Source organism: Pongo pygmaeus, chromosome 2, assembly GCF_028885625.2.
Source record: "Pongo pygmaeus isolate AG05252 chromosome 2, NHGRI_mPonPyg2-v2.0_pri, whole genome shotgun sequence".
Taxonomy (NCBI): Eukaryota; Metazoa; Chordata; class Mammalia; order Primates; family Hominidae; genus Pongo; species Pongo pygmaeus.
The window spans coordinates 164905128-164926267 of NC_085930.1; the positions used below are offsets into that span (position 1 = coordinate 164905128).

Here is a 21140-nt window from a genome sequence, read left to right on the forward strand (position 1 = left end):
TTGGGGGCAAGTTTTGGTGAGTAAATGAGTTAATATGTGTAAAGTGCTTGGAATAGGGCATAGCACGTAGAAAGCACAGATACTGTTCTAGGTGCTGTGAGAGCTAGTGTTTGTTAGTGGTCATTTCATATTTTCACCTTATAATGAATACATTTCAGAATTTCAGCTGCTGGAAGCCTACTCCCAACAATGGTTGGAGATGATGGGCTTTGCTTGCATATGTGAATTCCTGGTCCCTGTACACAACATATATGTCTCTGGTCCCTTCTTGACACATTTTTTTCCCCAACATTGAGGAGGATGCATGGCATGGGCATCTTTTGAGCCCTGCCGCTGGTCTGTACATCCTGTAATTGCCCTGGCACCCCGAGGCACTCCTTGGCCTTCAGAGCTCTTAGAATAGGGCAGACGGCTGCCAACATCTGTACAAATATCTGCTGAACATTTGCTTCCTGCTTTCCATACAACAGGCTAAGATATACTTAGAATGACCTTCTTTTAAAAGGAGGGAGCCTGTACTCTGTTTAGAAGGGTAAGTCCAATATCCAGGTCAGCCTTGTTTTATTGTGGAACCCAAATTATTTTATTATGAAATTATAGGGAGTAAATGGTATACAGGAAAAAGCACTGTACTAAAAGTCAGCTTAATCCTGAAAGTTTAATTCTTGAGTCCTGGTTCTGTCATTCCTTGTGTATTTGATCAAAATTTGACCAGAATGTAAGTATTTGGTGGTTGAATTAACCCAGATTATCTTAAAGGGCTCTTTCCCTTAGGACATGTTTTTAGGAAAATCACATAAGTGGAATATTCTTGTTCCTTCAGTCAGACTCATTTAAATTCAGGATGCAAAACAATTTATGACAAAAATAAGAAATATTTCTTGTAAGGAAGCCTTAGATGGTGGCCCATATTTATGCGGCCAGTGAGTTATGAAGATTTGAAGCTATCGTGGAGTGATAAAGGTTAGTCTCTTAGTCCCTGAGGCTGGAGGGAAGGGACACACTTGCTGGGAGTATTGGGTTTGATCGTTCTGGGCAAAGCCTAGTGACAGTGGTCAGAAGATCGTTTGATAAAAGAGGAATTGAGCTGAAACGTCTCTCCCTTGAAGAAATTCTGGTACAGAATAGGTGCAAAAACCTGATCTTTAAACATTCAAATCATACAGTCAGTGGGTCCCAATTGGGGAACAGTTCTTACAGAGACATTGATTGTGACCCATGGTCCGGAGCCCTTGGAAGCTTAAAAGAGGCAGTGGGCAATATTCTGTGTGCTTTCTCTTTTGTTAATGCAAACGATTTCCTTCTCAGCTTTTTCTTCTTTCACTTCTGGAGTCCAAGTCATTATGTCTGTATTGTTTCTCCTTTCCCTCCACTTTTTCCTTCCCTCTCCTCTCTATCGCCTCTCTGCCTGCAGTTACTCATTATTGTTAATATGGTGCTAGTTTCTTTGAGTTATTTGGTGACCTGAGTTAGTAAGAGTCAGCCTTTGTACAATTAGCATCTTTATTAGTTTGCTAGAGCTGCTGTACCAAAATGCCTCCAGGCTGGGTGGCTTAAACAACAGAAATTTATTGCCTTACAGCTCTGGAGGCCGGAAGTCCAGGGTCAAGTGTCGGCAGGGTTGGTTCCTTTTAAGGGCTGTGAGGAGGAATCTGTTCCATGCCGCTTCTCTAGTTTCTGGTGCTTTGCTGGTACTTTTCGGCATTCCTGGTCTTGTGGATGCATCACCTCAATCTCTGCCTTCATCTGCACATGGCATTCTCTCTGTGTGCGTGTTTATCTCTGTGTTCAAATTTCCCCTTTTTATGAGGACACAGTGACATTGGATAAGGGCCCGCCCCAATGATCTAATTTTAACTTAATTACCTCTGTAAAGATCACATTTTCAAATAAAGTCACATTTTGTGGTACTGTGGAGGGATGAAGACTTCAACATGTCTTTCTGCAAGGAGACACAATTCAACCCATAACAGCATCTGAGGGAATATCTGTGCAGCAAATAGATGTCTAAATTGTTCAATAAAGTAATTACAAATGTTACTGAGCATTTCCTATGGGCTGTGTAAATGTATGAGATATATATGTTATCTTATTTACTTGTTAAAAAAATGAGATAGATACTACTGTGAACTTCGTTTTACAGATGAAGGGTGTGAGGCCTTGAATAAGTGATTTGCCCAAGGCAACACATACGTTACCTACCAATACAATGTTTCAAGCTTAGAACTGTCTAATTCCAGCATCTGAACTTGTAGGCACATGCATAGTGCTTCCAGAATAGACCACTGAGCCTGTCAAAGAAAAATGTCCCATGCTCCTTACTTAATTTTTAAAAAGTAAAATCTATTTTTCCCTTTCTCCAGTTCTGCTAGTAAAGTTGAGACCTGCTTCCCCCTCCATTATTTTGTTTATTAAGGTGTTCTTTTTTTTATTTTTTATTTTTTGAGACAAAGTCTCGTTCTAGTAGCCCAGGCTGGAGTGCAGTGGCGTGATCTCGGCTCACTGCAACCTCCGCCTCCTGGGTTCAAGTGATTCTCTTGCCTCAGCCTCCCAAATAGCTGGGATTACAGGTGTGCAGCACCACACCTGGCTAATTTTGTATTTTTAGTAGAGACGGGGTTACGCCATGTTGGCCAGGCTGGTCTCAAACTCCTGACCTCAGGTGATCCCTTCCTAGGCCTCCCAAAGTGCTGGGATTACAGGCATGAACCACTGCGCCCATCCTAAGGTATTCTTTTGATGGATTTTGGTAACTGTACAAAATCATGTAGCCACCACCATAACCTAGATACAGAAGAGGTTCCTTATCCTAAAAAGTTTCCTCCTGGTCCTTTACAATTGAAGCTTGCCCACCACCCCGCCCCAGACCCAGACCACCAATCAGCGTTTTGTCTTTGTAGTTTCCTACAAGCTGAGTTTTGCTTTATAATGATAAAGTCCTAAAAAGAGCAAGTCTTTGTTAATAACCAAAAGAGTCTGAGAAAGAGATGAAGAGGAAGTCTTCTCTTACAGTTACAATGGGAGGAATAACTTCCGTATATTAAAACTTGTTAAAATAATCTGATACGATAAGAGTTAATTTGCTAACATTCATGATATTATTATTATTATTATTATTTTATTATTATACTGTAAGTTTTAGGGTACATGTGCACAATGTGCAGGTTAGTTACGTATGTATACATGTGCCATGCTGGTGTGCTGCACCCATTAACTCGCCATTTAGCATTAGGTGTATCTCCTAATGCTATCCCTCCTCCTTCCCTCCACCCCACAACAGTCCCCAGAGTGTGATGTTCCCCTTCCTGTGTCCATGTGTTCTCATTGTTCAATTCCCATCTATGAGTGAGAACATGTGGTGTTTGGTTTTTTGTCCTTGCGATAGTTTACTGAGGATAATGATTTCCGATTTCATCCATGTCCCTACAAAGGACATGAACTCATCATTTTTTATGGCTGCATAGTATTCCATGGTGTATATGTGCCACATTTTCTTAATCCAGGCTATCACTGTTGGACATTTGGGTTGGTTCCAAGCCTTTGCTATTGATTCACGATATTATTAATTTTTCTTTTCTAATGTAAAATGGAGACTTGTAAGAACAGTCGTTATTGCTCAGTTGTCTAACCTTAGTGCTTAAACACAATGTCAACACAGGACAGACACTCAATAATTATTAATTCCATTAATGAATGAATAGGAATTAATGTTGAAGATCTTCCTATCTTTAAAGGAGCCAGATAGGAATCACTAGATTTTCTAAGGCTTTCTTTTTCTCTTTTTTGCCCCGATGAACTGGGAGTTTATAAGGAGTAAGAAAGTTCAGTTTATCATGCAAGCCATTTGCCTGGAAATTGAAAATACATACTTTGTTTTACATCAGAGGCTCTTAAACTTTTTTGGTCTCAGGACCAATTTATACTCTTTTTTTAAAAAAATTATTTTATTTTAAGTTCTAGGATACATGTGCAGGACATGCAGTTTTGTTATGTAGATAAACATGTGTCATGGTGGTTTGCTGCACCTATCAACCCATCACCTAGGTATGAAGCCCCGCATGCATTAGTTATTTATCCTGATGCTCTCCCTCCCCTTACCCCTCCAACAGGCCCCAGTGTGTGTTGTTCCCCTCCCTGTGTCCATGTGTTCTTATTGTTCAGCTCCCATTTATAAATGAGAACATGTGGTGTTTGGTTTTCCATTCCTTTGTTTAGTCTGCTGAGGATAATGGCTTCCAGCTCCATCTATGTCCCTGTGAAGGACATGATCTCATTCCTTTTTATGGGTGCATAGTATTCTATGGTGTATACGTACCACATTTTCTTTATCCAGATCATCATTGATGGGCATTTGGGTTGATTCCATGTCTTTGCTATGGTGAATAGTGCTGCAATGAACATACACGTGCATTTATCTTCACACTCTTCAAAGTAATTGAGAGCTCCAAAGACATTTTGTTTATGTGGGTTACATCCAGCAATATTTACTCTTTTAGAAATTAAATGAGGAGTTATAAAACTGTTTAGCTGTTAATTCACTTTAAAAAACAATAAACCCATTACATGTTAACATAAATAATATTTTTTCATTAGAAATAATGATTTTCCCCAAATAAAAATAAATTTACCAACAAGGGCAGTACTGTTTTACATTTTTACAAATCATGGGGTATTAGAACACAGATTCTCACCTCTTCTGAATTCAGTTTGTTGTGATGTGTTGTTTTGGTTCAAGTATATGAAGACAATGCAACCTAACAGAAATATGGAGGTGGAGGAGGCTGAGGCAGGAGAATCCTGGGAGGGAGGAGAACCTGGGAGGTGGAGACTGCAGCGAGCTAAGATCACACCACTGCACTCTAGCCTGGGCAACAGAGTGAGACTTAGTCTCGAAAAAAGAAAAGAAATATGGAGGTGGAAAAATTAGGCTTATTTTAGTGGCCTTTTCAATTAATTGTGGGTATTCTTTTTTGATACTATATCAAAGCTTGGCAAAGCTTGGTAGTTTCTTAAATGTTGGTTGTGATGTAGAATTTGAAATCATGTCATTGGCCTTTTCCTACTCTGTTACTTTAAAATTAATTGGTCTATTTTGCAGTTTGAATTGACGTTTTAACATCATGCATTGGTCATTTGGAAAATATTGGTTTGCTGAGTTATACAGATCATCCAAATGTGGCACAGTTCATTTTACAACATAAGAAAATTATATTTGTTAGGCCAGCCATGGTGGCTCATGCCTGTAATCCCGGCACTTCAGGAGGCCGAGGTGGGTGGATCACAAGGTCAGGACATCGAGACCATCCTGGCTAACACGGTGAAACCCCGTCTCTACTAAAAATACAAAAAAAAAATTATTCGGGTGTGGTGGTGGGCGCCTGTCATCCCAGCTACTCGGGAGGCTGAGGCAGGAGAACTGCGTGAACACGGGAGGCAGAGCTTGCAGTGAGCTGAGATCGCGCCACTGCACTCCAGCCTGGGTGACAGAGCGAGACTCTGTCTCAAAAAAAAAAAAAGAAAATTACATTTGTTAATATCAGCACTGATCTCATCAGAGAAGCCTTTGAGTATTGGGAAACTTTTCAAGTTCCTGGTAGCAGTTACAAGTTCTAAAATATTCTAATTTCAACTTTATATTTTGATTTGTATTATTAGGAACAAACACTGTCAGTTGTTTTCCTTGAAGTGACGGGCTCACTTAGTTCGTTTTTGAGAGAATGTCTATCAAATACCCAAATCTGAATGGCCTACTTTATCTGTCAGCTCTTCTTTCAAGTAAAAATAGTATTCCATGGGAAAAGCAGTTCAGCTTGCAAAGCAAACAATCGCACAAATACTCTTCCTCGAGATAACTATCAAAGTTGGATATGAAGCTGAAGGCTTCCATGTGTACTTCTCATTTCATCCCACAGAATATTAAAAAGACATGTACTAAACGGGTGAGATACAATAAAATGTGGTAGTTTTTACTGCTTCATCAAAGACATTTGTAAGTGAAACTGGCTCCTAGGCCTCATGCCTCACTCCCTGCTAATGCATGCTGGTGAAGAGTGCAGCAGCTACTGGCATAGTTTGCTCCTACACTGATTTATGCCAAGCCACCAATAGTTTCGCCCACCATTGCTGTTACACCACCAGTGCAAATGTCAACACAATTAAAAATGCAAATAATGTTTTAGTGTTATTATGGACATAGTTTTGACCTCACAAAATTTCTGAAAGGGTCTTGGGGCCTCCTAGGAATCTGAAAACCACATTTTAAGAACTACTCATCCAATGGAAACAGCAAAAACCAGAGTGAGCCTCTAATCAAACAATATGTTCTCAAGCCAGTAACACACATGATATATGCACATGCTTACTTGTACAAGATAATGTCATAGGTGATGAGCTACAGCATTATATAAAGAAGACATATTAAAATTCTCAGAAAACAGAGAAGAGTCACCTTATAACCATAAAAAATGTGATCAATTGAAGAAGAATTTTCAAAGGAAAAACAAGAACTTCTTACTTTATCAGTGGTTCTTAAAACCCTCAGCAATAAAAATTCAGGTTACAAGTAACAGTGATATGTTTCAAGAGTCAGGCCAGGCGTGGTGGCTTACACCTGTAATCCCAGCACTTCGGGAGGCCGAGGTGGGTGGATCACCTGAGGTCAGGAGTTCATGACCAGCCTGGCCAACATGGTGAAACCCCGTCTCTACTAAAAATACAAATTAGCCAGGCATGGTGGTGGGCATCTGTAATCCCAGCTACTCAAGAGGCTGAAGCAGGAGAATTACTTGAACCTGGGAGGTGGAGGTTGCAGTGAGCCGAGATCGCGCCACTGCACTCCAGCCTGGGCAACAAGAGTGAAACTCCATCTCAAAAATAAATAATTAAATAAATAAATAAATAAATAAAATAAACAAAAAATAAAGAGTCTTGTATAGTGAAAGATTGAGGAGTTGCCATTCTTCATGAGGATCTTTCAGAACTCAACTTCAGTTTGAATTTTCTCAGGTCCAGGCTATTGTCAATCAGAAGTCAATCTGATATTTGATTATATACAAACATAGAGAGCATAGATATAAGTTACATGACATAATAATAAAATAAACACTGATAAACCCACCATCTAGTTTAGAGCTGGAACTTGGCCAGTGCTCCTTAACCCATCCATATTCTTCTCTCCCGTTCTGTCCCTCTGCTTCCCCCACCAGGGGGAGACATTATCCTAAATTTTGGATTATTATCCTCTTGCTTTAAAAAAATGTTATATCACGTATATATTTGTCATTAAATCATATTTCATTGGGTTTTGTGATTTATAAATGGTTTTTGTACTGTATGTAGTTTTGTAAAACATGTTTTTTTAATTCACTGTATATTTCTATGATTTATCCATGTTGTTGCATATAGCTGTGATCCACTCATTTGCATTGCTGTACAGTATTTCATTGTATGAATATACCACAATGTACTTATCTGTTCTCCTGTCAATGGTCATTTGAGTGTTCCCAGTTCCTTGCTATCATAAACAATGGTGATGTAAAAATAATTGTACATGTCTCTTGGTACATCTGTGTAAGAGTTTCTCTTGGGTATATAGATGGGGTAGAATTGCTGGGTTGTAAGATACACACAGACTTACCTGTACAAGATAATCTCAAATTGTCTTCTAAAGTTTTTGTACTAATTTTAGTTCCATGTAGGAATGTATAGGAGTACAGCGATTTCCACTGGTCTACTTCCTTCCCGATACTTGCTACTGTCATTTAATCTAGTTGATGTAGAATGGTGTCTTGATGTGATTTCACTTTTTATTTTCTAGGGAAGGTTAAACGTCTTTCTACATGTATATTCACCATTCTTGCTTCCTCTTCCTTGAAATACCTATTCATATCTTTTGCACATCTTCCTATTTAACATTTTTCTTATTGATTTGTAGTTCTTTGTGCATTCTTGGTATTGATTATTTGTCCAATATCATCATGTGTTGCTTAACAATGAGGGTATGTTCTGAGAGATGCGTTGTTAGGCGATGTTGTATTTATATGAAGATCATAGAGTGTATTTACACAAACCTAGATGGCATAGCCTGACTATACTTATACCCAGGCTATGTGGTAAACTTTCTTCTTGGCTACAAATCTATACGGCATTTTACTGTCATGAATACTGTAGGCAATTGTAACACAATGGTAAGTATTTGTGTATCTAAGCATATCTAAATATAGAAAAAATACCATAAAAATAAAGATAAAAGATAACAAATGGTACACCTGTGTAGGGCACTTAGCATGAATGGAGCTTGCAGGACTAGAAGTAGCTCTGGCTGAGTGAGTGAGTAAGTGAGCAGTGAATGAATGAGAAGGTCTAGGACATTACTGTATACTACTGTAGACTTTAGTAACACTGTACACTTAAACATTTTTGTTAAAAACTAAGACACAAACACACACATTAGGCTAGGCCTACACAGGGTCAGGATCATTCATATCACTGTTTTCCACCTCTATATCTTGTCCCACTGGAAGGTCTTCAGGGGCAACAATATGCATGGAGCTGTAATCTCTTATGATAACAATGCCTTCTTCTGTAATACCTCCCAAAGGCCCTGCCGGAGGCTCTTCTTGAGGAAGTGTTACTCTTTTCCAAAATATGTCTGTGATGGTTTACTTGGTTTGTTTCTTTTATTTGTCATAGATTTGCTTGTAAGCAGATAATGCACCATGAACTTTCCTCTCTATTAATGAAAACCTTTTCGTTTGATGTCCGTCTTTTCAGACTTTTTAAAGAGCTTATTGAGGTCTGCAAAAGCTCCTGCTAAGCCCTATACTGTGAGTTTTCTCTTTTTTTCTTTTTCTTTTTTTTTCTTCTACAGTTCCCTTTTCTCTTGGCTCTTCTTCAGCTATGTATTCCTAGGTGATAAGAATTTTTCAGCTCCATTATAATCATATAGCATCATTATCATATATGCGGTTCATCGTTGACCAAAAAGCCATTATGTGGTGCATGACTGTATATGTGTTGCTAGTGTATTTTCCCAGTTTGTGGCTTGTTTGTTCACTTTTAAAGTTATCAATGTTTGGTTTTATGGACAGGACTGTTTTTTTGTTATTGTTGACAGTCTTTATCCTGAGGTCATAAAGTGTTCTCCTTTTAATCATCTGGCTGAGGTCTGCCATACAGAGTTGAATTGAAGCAATGGTTGAGGATATAGTAGCTACTGTGTTAGTATAGCTTGGGCTGCCATAACAAAACACCACAGACTGTGTGGCTTAAACAACAGAAAAGGTTTTTTTGTTATTGTTGTTTGTTTGTTTGTTTTTGAGATGGAGTTTCTCTCTTGATGTCCAGGCTGGAGTGCAGTGGCATGATCTTGACTCACTGCAACCTCCACCTTCCAGGTTCTAGCAATTCTCCTGCCTCAGCCTCCTGAATAGCTGAGACTACAGGCACACACCACCACACCTGGCTGATTTTTATATATTTAGCAGAGATAGGGTTTCACCATGTTGGCCAGGCTGGTCTTGAACTCCTGACCTCAGGTGATCCACCCATCTTGGCCTCCCAGATTGTTGGGATTACAGGCGTGAGCCACCATGCCTGGCCCAGAAATTTATTTTCTAACAGATCTGTAGGCTACAAGTCTCAATTTGAGGTGCTGGCAAATTCAGTTTCTGATAAGGATTCTCTTCCTTACTTGCAGACAGCCACTTTCTTGCTGTGTCCTTATCTGGCCTCTTCTTAGTATGCACAGAGGGAGAGTGAACTCTGGGGCTTCTTCCTATTCTTAGAAGGATGTCAGTTTTATTGGATTAAGGCCCCACTCTATGACCTCACTTAATCTTTATTACCTTCTTATAGGTCCTATCTCTGAATACAATCACATTGGGAGTTAGGGCTTCAAAATGTGAGTTTGTGGCAGGGGTTAGGGGTGGGAGGGGTGTATACAATTCAGTCCACAACAGATTCTATCTTTATTTGTTCTTTGAAGAGAATCCTTTTATCACTAAGAATTAAGTTTGTGCTTGGTATCTTTTATCAATGCAAGCAAGTTCTCTTTCCTAGTTTATTTTGGGAATAAGTCATGTCTGCATGTTTAATTTTGTCAAATGCTTTTTCTGCATCTATTTAAATAAGTATATGTAAGTTTTCTCTCCTTTAATCTGTGAACATGAAAAATACATTTGTAGATTTTCTAGGGTTAAACTACCCCTGAATTTCTGTTATAAACCAAACTTGGTCAAGATATGTTATTGTTTTTATGCCCTACTGGATGTGTTGTGTCAATATTTTGTTTAGGAGTTTTGCATTTATGTTTATAAGTGAGATTGGCTTGTAATACTTCTTTCTCATATTGTACTTCTCTTTTTTGATGTTGAGTTTATACTCACCTGATAGAATACATTAGGGGAGTATGCTCTCTTTTTTTCCTTTCTGGAAGAGGCATTATGGTACAGTGATAAGGAGCATGAATTCCTAAGGTGCCACAATGCGTGCTGATGGGTCATATAGCTGTAATTCCAAGGTACAGTGAGAGTAACTTGGGATGAGGCCAGTGGGCCTATGTTACCCAAACTCAAATTCTTTTACAGAAATACCTGTATGATGATGTCATCAAGTTAAAAGCTAGAAAAAATAATTTGTTTTTAAGCCCTTAAATAGTCAAGTTCTATTCACTGTTGAAGGATACTACTGGCTACGATCCCAATGGCCTAAATTTTCTCAATATTTCCATTTTTATCACGAATGTGGACTATTATAAACCTTAGAAATGTCACTGTAAAAATGTAAACATGATCTAGTATCCATATAAAATGGCTATAGAATGTAAAAATACTTACTCTAATAACTGGATGCCCACAGAATACCCTCACTCCTCAGGAGGCCAGATGGGAAATAAAGGAGAATTTTCGGAAATGCAAATTCGAGAAAAAACCTCACAGATATTTAACTTCACTTGCATGAGATTTCCTTTGTATTGCCCTGTGTTTCTCTGGCTGTCTAAGAGAAACCAAAATTGTACTTGTTGGCAAAATTGTCCTGAGCTTTAAAACTAAGTAGATGTTGGGGGTAGTATTGTAAGTTGCTTTACTAGTGTTTCCGGGCTTCACTTTCACTGTGTCTCTTGCTCCTTTACTTTAGAGGGTGACAAATGCAACAAGGGGAAACTTTACTCTCTGTTGTCAGGAACAGTTGTTGGAGTATTCAGAGCTGTAATTGGCTATGTTTTTCTTTTCCCCCAGATTTCTTCCATCTTATAATTTTGAATGAAGCTCAAAGGGAAGCTGCACTATAAAGCTAAAACTTTGAAACTCAAGGATTCCAAAGGGAGATGTTTCAGACTTGTGTATATTTTTACACTTAAAAACCCCATGCTGGGCATGGTGGCTCACACCTGTAATCTCAGCACTTTGGGAGGCTGAGGCAGGTGGATCGCGAGGTCAGGAGTTCGAGACCAGCCTGACCAACATGGTGAAACCCTGTCTCAACTAAAAAATACAAAAATTAGCCAGGCATGGTGGCATGTGCCTGCCTGTAGTCCCAGCTACTCGAGGGCTGAGGCAGAAGAATCACTTGAACCCGGGAGGCGGAGGTTGCAGTGAGCCGAGATCGCTCCACTGCACTCCAACCTGGGCGACAGAGTGAGACTCCATCTCAAAAGAAAAAAAAAACACACAAAAAACAAAAAACCCAAATAACAGGACTCTTGCCATGTTCTCAAACTCAGAAATTCTTTCCTCAGTTGTGCCTAATCTACCAATGAACCCATATAAGGCATTCTTCCTTTCCATTACAGTGTTTTTGATCTCTAGCAATTTTTAAATTTTTTCTTAAAATTTCTATCTCTCTGCCTTCATTACCTAGCTGTTCTTACATGTTGCCTTCTTTTCTATTAGGACTCTTTGCTTATTAATACAGTTGTTTCATTTTTATTTATTTATCTATTTTTTTGAGATGGAGTTTTACTCTTGTTGCCCAAGCTGGAGTGCAATGGTGCTATCTCGGCTGACTGCAACCTCTGCCTCCCAGGTTCAAGTGATTCTCCTGCCTCAGCCCCCCGAGTAGCTGGGATTACAGGTGCCTGCCACTACACCTGGATAATTTTTGTATTTTTAGGAGAGATGGGGTTTCACCATATTGGTCAGGCTGGTCTTGAACTCCTGACCTCAAGTGATCTGCCCACCTCAGCCTCCCAAAGTGCTGGGATTACAGGCATGAGCCACTGTGCCCGGCCTACTCTTGTCTCTTTGAGAGGTAGCATGAATCTCCAATTCTCCACATAACATGTAGGTGGATTAAAAACCTTAATATGAAAAGTAAAACTTTATAGTTTATGGAAGAAAATACAGGTTGCTGTCTGAGGACAGTCTAATTACACAAGACTCGAAGTAGTAGATACTATAAATTAAAAATTTATTTTCATCAAAATTAAGAATTCTTATTTAACAAAGTTCATCACAGACAAACAACCTACAGGGAAACAGATTGGAAAAGTTATTTTCAATGTATAAAACCAATAAACTATTTAGAATATTCAGGGAATTCTAGCATATAATTCTAACTTGTAGCAAGAAAAAGTCAGAAAACAGAATATTAATAAGTAGTTAACAGAAAGGGAAACTTATGTAAGCATTATATCTCTTAAGTGAATGTAATACGAAAAATGAGTTTAGAATAAATTAACTCAATTTTCTCAAATCAGGTTGACAAAAATGAAGTCAGATAATGTCAAATACTGGCCAAAGATGTGAGGACATGAGAATCCTCATCTATGGCTGGTGGAAGTATAAACAGTCATTCCAGTGAGCCATTTTAGCAGTGCAAAGTGAAATTAAGAATACATAAACACCATGCCTAGAAATTCTATGCCTGGAGAAATTTCAACATCTGGAGAATCACTCGCATAGAGTTTTACAAAAAGATGTCCTCAAACAGACACGTGATAATGTTCATAGCAGTATTACTTGAACTAGCAAAGATCTGAAATTACACAGGTGTCCATCTCTAGAGAAATGTTCAAATAAAACAAGGTACATACATTTAAAGGAATATTATGCAGCAGACAGATGCTCCATATAAATAAGATTTATATATCACAATGTAAATATATATGCATCAAAATAAATATTCATGAAAGATGGTTTGAAGATCAAACTTTAAATATAGTAGAGTGGGTGTCTATACGTGGAAAGAGATTGGGATTGGAAGGAGGAATAAAGAAAATTAACATAAAACAAATTGAAATAGAATACAATAGCCTTGCAGGGGCCACCAATGATAGCATACTGTGAATTCAGGAATATTATCCATTCAGTTCTGTAAACCTAAAGTTATAAAAGACTTCAAATAAAAAAAAAAAAAAAAGAGCTACTACAGTAGTCTCCCGTTACCTGCAGGGGATATGTTCCAAGTCTCCCAGGAGATGCCTGAAACCTTGGATAGTACTAAACCCTGTATATACAGTTGTACCTTGCTTTACAATGGGGATACATTCAGAGAAATGCATCATTAAGCAATCGCATCATTGCATGAACATAACAGAGTGTACTTACACAATCCTAGATGTCAGAGCCCACTACACACCTAGGCTATATGGTATAGCCCTTAGCTCCTAGATTGCAAAACTGTATAGCAAGTTACTGTACTGAATACTGTAGGCAATTTTAGCACAATGGTAAGTATTTGTGTATCTAAACATTTCTAAACATAGAAAAGATCCAGTAAAAAATATGGTATATATTCTTATAGGACCAGCATAGTATGTTTGGTCTGTCATTGACTGAAACATCTTTATGGGGTGCATAACTGTACTATGCTTTTTCCTATACATACATACTTATGATAAACTTTAATTTATAAATTAGGCACAGAAAGAGATTAACATCAGTAACTCTTAATAAAATGGAACAATTATAATAATATATTGTAATAAAAGTTATGTGAATGTGGTCTGTCTCTCAAAATACCTTGTAATGTACTTATCCTTCTTCTTTTTTTTTTTTTAGACAGAGTCTTTCTCTGTTGCCAGTGTGGTGACACAATCTGGGCTCACTACAACCTCTGCCTCCTGGGTTCAAGCGATTCTCCTCCCTCAGCCTTCCCAGTAGCTGGGATTACAGGCACAAGCCACCATGCCTGGCTAATTTTTGTATTTTTAGTAGAGACAGGGTTTTGCCAGGTTGGCCAGGCTGGCCTCAAACTCCAGGCCTCAAGCAATCCACCTGCCTTATCCTCCCAAAGTGTTGGGATTACAGGCATGAGCCACCACGCCTAGCCTTATCCTTCTTATTGTGATGAAGAGGGAACAGAGTGGAATGACATGAGATTTTATCATGGTACTCAGAACGGTATACAATTTAAAACTGTGAATTGTTTATTTCTTGAGTTTTTCATTTAGTATTTTCAGACTGTGGCTGACCACAGGTAACTAAAACTAAAGAAAGCAAAATCATAGGTAAGTCAGGGATTACTATATTTCTTTACATTTTGGCCAAAGACAACTCCTCTAGTTATTTTTTTCAAACTTGTGAAAATGGAATAATCCCATTGTTAGGCCTGATCTGAGCTCTCCAATGCCAAACATTAATCTAGTTGTTGCAGTTTCCTGTTACCCAGGGACACATTTGCGGTCTTCCTATTTTGTTTTCAGTGTGTTAATCATCTCCACTCAAAATCCTCCTGAATGAAACTGTTGGATGACCTACACCACCTTTGCCTAAAAAGTGTGTTTCTGGAAAGCCAGAGGGAAAACTCCTGCAAATGAGCCACCCTAGTGCTGCTGGATTTGAAGAGGCAGATGGTGGTTGGATTTTACAAGGCCCCTTTGTTCTCTTTCTTCATTTTCTGCCTGTTTTTACATAAATTGTCTTTGTGCAGATCTAGCCAAGTGTGTGAAGCACCTTCAAGGAGGTGCGTTAATGATAAGCTGAAATCTGGGTCACTAAAGAGTTTCACTGACTTTCATTTGCAGAGTCTGAGAAGCCCCTTCTGGCCTTTACTATATGAAAGTTTTACAGCAACTGTGATATTTAGAGAAAACACACACAAAGGATGGGAATGGAAGCCTCGTCAGTCTTCTCAGCAGAGGGCCTCCCAGCAGACTGGATTTATTGGACTTTTCATTTTCCCTCACCATTTGGATTTTCAAAGACTTTTTATTAGTTCAGCCTTTAAAGCAGAAAAATTCAGCCAATTTGTTACAAACCACTGCAGCTTCAGTCCCCCGAAGCCAAGAACAACCACTCAGCTCTTCCAACTTGGCTGCAAAGCAACATCTGTTAAGTCTCCTGTGCTCACCTCCCTAGCCAAAGAGACATCACACCTGCAGTGCTGGGATTTTGTGAAAAAAATGGAAATAGCGTATCATATACATCTTTTTTTCCAATATCTTTTGCTTTATGTTAATGCTTCTAGTTCAGGAGTGTCTGAAGTATTTCACAATGCTTAACAGAGCAGGGTTTGTCCCTTAGTTTTGGGTCATTTGTTAATTCAGTAAGTATTTGCTGAGCATATGTGTAAGACACATGTCTCTAATTTCCACCAGGTAGTTGTTAGGTTGGCCTCTTTCTTTTGTGATGAGATCTTGTGTTTGTATTTTTTTTTTGGACTGCTCTGATCATGGTTCTATCAGATAAACAAATGCTGGAAATTAGTTGCCAGTCTGGTCAATTTGTTAGGTGGCTTTTCAAATTGTTACATAGGGAGTTGATGTTCTTGGAAACAGAAGGAAGAAGTATGGGTGCCTTATGAACCATTAGGTTTCAGTAAATAGCACCTGCTTTTCACACCATGCTGGGGTAAGACATAGAATGAGGCATAGCATAGATATGGTATAGCATACCTGGTGGTGTAGGTCATCCAGCAGTTATGTGCAGGAGGATTTTGAGTGGAGATGATCAGCACACTGAAAACGACAAAATAGGCAGACCACAAATGTGTCTCTGGGTAATAATATACTATAGTATAGTGGGTGGATCTTAGATTCACCTGAAATCTTAAGCATCAACTGCATTTTCTAGCCTTGGGATCATGGGTGTCTCAAATTTCTGAGCTCGAGTTTACTGAAAGTAATAGGAATGTTTGTGCTTGGAGTTGCTGAAAAAAAATTAAGTGAGCTACTGTAGGTGCTCATTAAATGTTGGCCTTTGCTTATGGCCACCTAAGAGGAAAATAAAGGAAGTAGAAAGGTCATTTCTAGTACTCAGAAGCTGGCAGTTCAGTTAGGGAGATGAGACACAGACTCTACATAAAACCACCAGAGTAAATGCCTCTGAGACAAAACTGAAATGGCATGAGTTAACATATTCTGTCCCCTCATCACCGCCAATTCTGGAAATGAAAGACTGACCTTTCTTTAAAAAATGTGTTTATGGGCCAGGCGCAGTGGCTTACGCCTGTAATCCTAGCACTTTGAGAGGCTGAGGTGGGCAGATCACGAGGTCAAGAGTTCAAGACCAGCCTGGCCAACATGGTGAAACCCCGACTCTACTAAAAATACAAAAATTAGCCAGGCATGGTGGCGTGTGCCTGTAGTCCCAGCTACTTGGGAGGCTGAGGCCAAGAATCTCTTGAACCCGGGAGGTGGAGGTTTCAGTGAGCCGAGATTGTGCGTGGGCGACAGAGCAAGACTCTGTCTCAAAAAAAAAAAAAAAATGTGTTTATGCTTTTTTTTTTTTTTTTTTTGAGACATGGTCTCGCTGTCTCACCCAGACTGGAGTGCTGTGGCACAATCATGGCTCACTGCAGCCTCAAACTTGGGGGCTCAAGCAGTTCTCCCACCTCAGCCTCTGGAGTAGCTGGGACCACAAGTGCACGCCACCATGCCTGGCTAATTTTTAAAATTTTCTTGTAGAGATGGGATCTCCCTGTGTTTCCCAGGCTGATCTTGAACTCCTGGGCTCAACTGATCCTCCTGCCTCGGCCTCCCAAAGAGCTGGGATTACAGGCATGAGCCACTGTGCCCAGCTGTGTGTTTACGCTTGATGTCCAGAAAGCTTTTTATAAAGCAAAATCCCTTCTCTTTAGAGGAAATCAAATGCTTGGGTTTTAAATTAGGCTGAAACACACATCCTCACAAATGTGCACACAAATATTATAGTGACTTTAAGGCTCCATTAGGATGTTCAGCTGAGAGTTGTGCAAATGTTTGACCCATCTGGTGACAGCTCATAGAATGTGTTATTTCCAATGTTTGCAAATAACAATCTAAATAGAAATATGCTTGAAGAGATTCCATTAATGTGTGTGCACTGAAAAGCAATTTCCTTTCCATATTATATATTAAAAGAATTGAAACCCTCCCTTGTATTTGCAATTGTATAAATGTCTTCATGCTATTTAAGGTGCAGGTCACGGCAGGAGAGTGTGAATGTGTCATTTGATAGTTCTTGGTCAATGCGGGTATAGTCTCTAGCAGTGACCTCTTTTTGAAGTATTTCAAATTTTCATTGGTTTTATGCCAGCCAGTGGAAAAAGTAAGGGCTTTGCAGCTAGTGAGACTTAGGTTCTAATACATATCCTTTGGAACAAGGTATTCAAAATTTGCTGGGATAATGATGGTGACATTTGCATAGGAGACATGGAATCTTCTGCTACCAAGGATTGAGACCTTTTCCTTCTCATGTTAACTGCTATTAAAACATCTCTGGGGGGCCAGGCGTGGTGGCTCACGCCTGTAATCCCAGCACTTTGGGAGGCCGAGGCGGGAGGATCACGAGGTCAGGAGATCGAGACCATCCTGGCTAACATGGTGAAATCCTGTCTCTACTAAAAATACAAAAAATTAGCTGGGCGTGGTGGCGGGCGCCTGTAGTCCCAGCTGCTAGGGAGCCTGAGGCAAAAGAATGGCATGAACCCGGGAGGCGGAGCTTGCAGTGAGTCGAGATTGTGTCACTGCACTCCAGCCTGGGTGACAGAGTGACACTCCGTCTCAAAAACAAAGCAAAACAAAACAAAAAAACTCTGATGATTGAAATTGTTATTAAATGGAAAGCAGTGTAAAAAAGGCCACTTGAGACCTCCCCGGGGGGGATTTACCAGAAAGGCGAACCCCAGTGCCATGCCAGTGCCTCGGATATCTTGGGCGAAGGAGACAGCTTGTGTCTGAAGCTGGAATCTGAAAGTTTATTCTTAGGCAGGGAGCTTAGCAATGTTTTGGAGGAAGTCTTAATGACCAACTGGGGTGTCTGTTGACTTTACATCTCACAAAGTTTCTGGTCTCATACATGGGGTAGTGTAGCTGCAGGTTGTTAGGTTAATTAGCTTCTGGGGCAGTTGTGCTATTCTGAAGCCTCAAGGTGGTGCTCATGAGCTTTACTCCATTTGTGAAATTGGGGGAGGGATGTGGAGGTTGGAGGGTGAAGGGCTGGGAATAAGGTGGATCCTGGTGTGGTGCTAGCTAAAGAAGGGGACTGATGGAGTGTTAAAGGAGTCAGGGATTGGAGATGTCTGATCACTTGTCTTCTTGGAGAAGCAATTAAATTAATTAATAGCATTGTTGGAACTTGTTCTGTCATGAGTTCTGATTTTCTCTATAGTCTTGAACTCCTGGGCTCAACTGATCCTCCTGCCTCGGCCTCCCAAAGAGCTGGGATTACACTTTCTCCTAGGTTCATACATATATCTCATTAAATGTACATACATCTCATTCATCATCTCATTAAAAGTGAGATGATGTATGTATGAACCTAGGAGAAAGAAAAAGGAGTAAGTTATTTGACTAGCCTTCCACTTAATGTGGGACTGCCCATTGCTCAGGTGTCAGTGGCCACTATTCCTGAACCCATGTGCATTCCAATCGAGCTGCCCCTCTGGGAGCTCCTGCATCAGTCAGTGTATTTTTTGAGGAGATAAATGTAAATTTTTGGCCTTTTCATTGATCACTTTCCCTGTGTTAGATTGTTCTCAGGGGTAGAGAATTCAGAACTCGACATGGCGTTGCTCACAACTTTCTGAATGAACTCAGGCAAATCTCAACCTTAGAGAGTGTTGAGGACAAAAACATTAATTTTACCTGCTTTAGATGTTTGATGCTAAATTAAAGTGAGAAAATGCATATGAAAATGCATTGCAATATAACTCTTTATTAGACATGGAAGGACACAGAGCATGCAGAGGGAAGCATTTTTAAGCGTTACTAGAAGACCAGAATCAAATTTAATATTCCCTTAAAGTAAATAAGTATTTCTACATTAAAGCCCACCAATGAAGGACCATCAGGAACACATTTATTGTAGTACAAAGAAATTACATGTATTTTTCTTGCTGTTGCAAGACTGAAAGCACCTTAAATAAATGAAGAGGAGTTGGAAGAAGCTTGTCATAGTAGGTGAGTGTGTGCTGGATGATTCAAGGGAGGATTGAGGAGGTGGGGAGCAATTCCGAATTGGATGTTTCAGGAAGCAGGAGCAATTTTGTGACTGAATATCATAATGATTTTTATCTATAAGATAGAAGGACGACAGTGGATTTCCTTGGTGAGGTAAAGGAGAAGCAGTCACTCATGTTAGACAGAAGAGGGGGCTGTTTTACTATTTTTGTGGTTTCAGAGTGGACTTATCTGTGTCTCATTCCAAATACGGGCTTGGAATGGACTTGTTTAGACATTGTTTCTATTCTGTGATTGTGGTTTATATTCAATTGGAAATATCATGGCCTAGTTGCCAGCAGGTCTGCTCTTCATTTTCTTACCTGGTTTCAGGTATGAATATTTACTTTATCCCCTTTTCTGGAAGGCAAAGAAAGAACTCATATTCTAGATGGGGGCCAAGCCTGACCACTAAGATAGAGGGTCTCCACCTGGGCTTTGGAGATTAGTAAAGGATAAGAATTAAGTTACAAGAGCAAAATGGTAAACGAGTAATGGTAAATGCTCAAGGAGTGAAGCATACCAGAGAAGGTGCATGGAAGATGGCCCTGAAGAGGCTGAGTGTAGCTTCTCCTGCAGGTGTGTTTTTACACAGGTACGCGTAAGGAGCACATAGGTTCTTATGAGAACCACACAGATACATACAAGGAGCCCACGAATATGTACAGGGAGCACACAGGTATGAATAAGGAGGCCACAGGCACTTCTAAGGAACACATGGGTACATGTAAGGAGGCCATAAAGAGTGAATAGAGTTTTTGTTTTCTGACTTCAAATGCAACAACTAGACTCCCACCCCAATGCCAAAGTTTTTAATTTTACCTCCATATTACCTTCCTGTGATTCCTTACTTATAGTTTTTACCTATATATATAATGTTCATTTTAATCTTTAACATTGGTTGCTTTTGGGAAGTGATACCAAAGTGTTTAGGGAGGCGTCATCACTCTGCTTTATATACTTATACATTGTTTAAACTTTATGGGCTAATTTATTTATAATTAAATTAGTACACTAAAACCAAAAAAGAAACAATTTAATAGTGGTGGTGGTGGAGGATCATGTGATTTTTTTTGGTAATGGTCTCTGAAGGATGATTTTCTAATTAATCTGTTTTTTTTTTGAAGGGAAATTCAAAATTCCCTCTTATGAAGGGGGTGGTGTAGGTGTCTTGGATCTGTTGAAAAGACAGTTTTGAGGAGAATTATGATTATGATTATGATAAAATTATGATTCTAATACAAGTGTAAAATGAAAAATGTAAATGATTTTTATTTAATTCATTAATTAATAGGAACCAGTAACATGTACAAACAATTCAGGAGAATTCAAAGAGCAGACACATATATTGGCAATGAGGAATTCTGAAATAAATTTGCTTAATAAATGCAAAACTGGCTTCTTGGAAAATAATGGATGTCATTTTGCACTTCTCCCTGGCAAAATTCATTTGCAGTCTGTGAACAGGAGTCATTTGCATTGCTTGCAGTGACCTATGTTTACAGAGCTGTCTGGTTGCAAGATGCACCACTGGACAAGACACCCAGTAATCTTATTTGCCCATTTCAAAGTTTTCAACACTTTTTCCTGCCAGCGCAGAATAACATTTGTTAAAATTCAGTCATTCCTCACTGGGCGCAGTGGCTCACGCCTGTAATCCCAGCACTTTGGAAGGCTGAGGCGGGCGGATGACTTGAGGTCAGGAGTTGAGGCCACCCTGGCCAACATGGCGAAAGCCTGTCTCTACTAAAAATACAAAAATTAGCTGAGCGTGGTGGCG

At 39.4% G+C, this 21140-nt stretch overlaps 1 protein-coding gene across 1 annotated transcript in view; it reads left to right on the forward strand.

The window, feature by feature from the left end:
* The first annotated feature begins 19854 nt into the window (after positions 1–19854).
* Positions 19855–21140, forward strand: part of LOC129032943 (vomeronasal type-2 receptor 1-like) — a 40984-nt gene continuing 39698 nt past the window's right edge. The window contains 1 exon segment of the mRNA XM_054480862.1: positions 19855–19939. Coding sequence (XP_054336837.1) covers positions 19855–19939 — 85 coding nt within the window.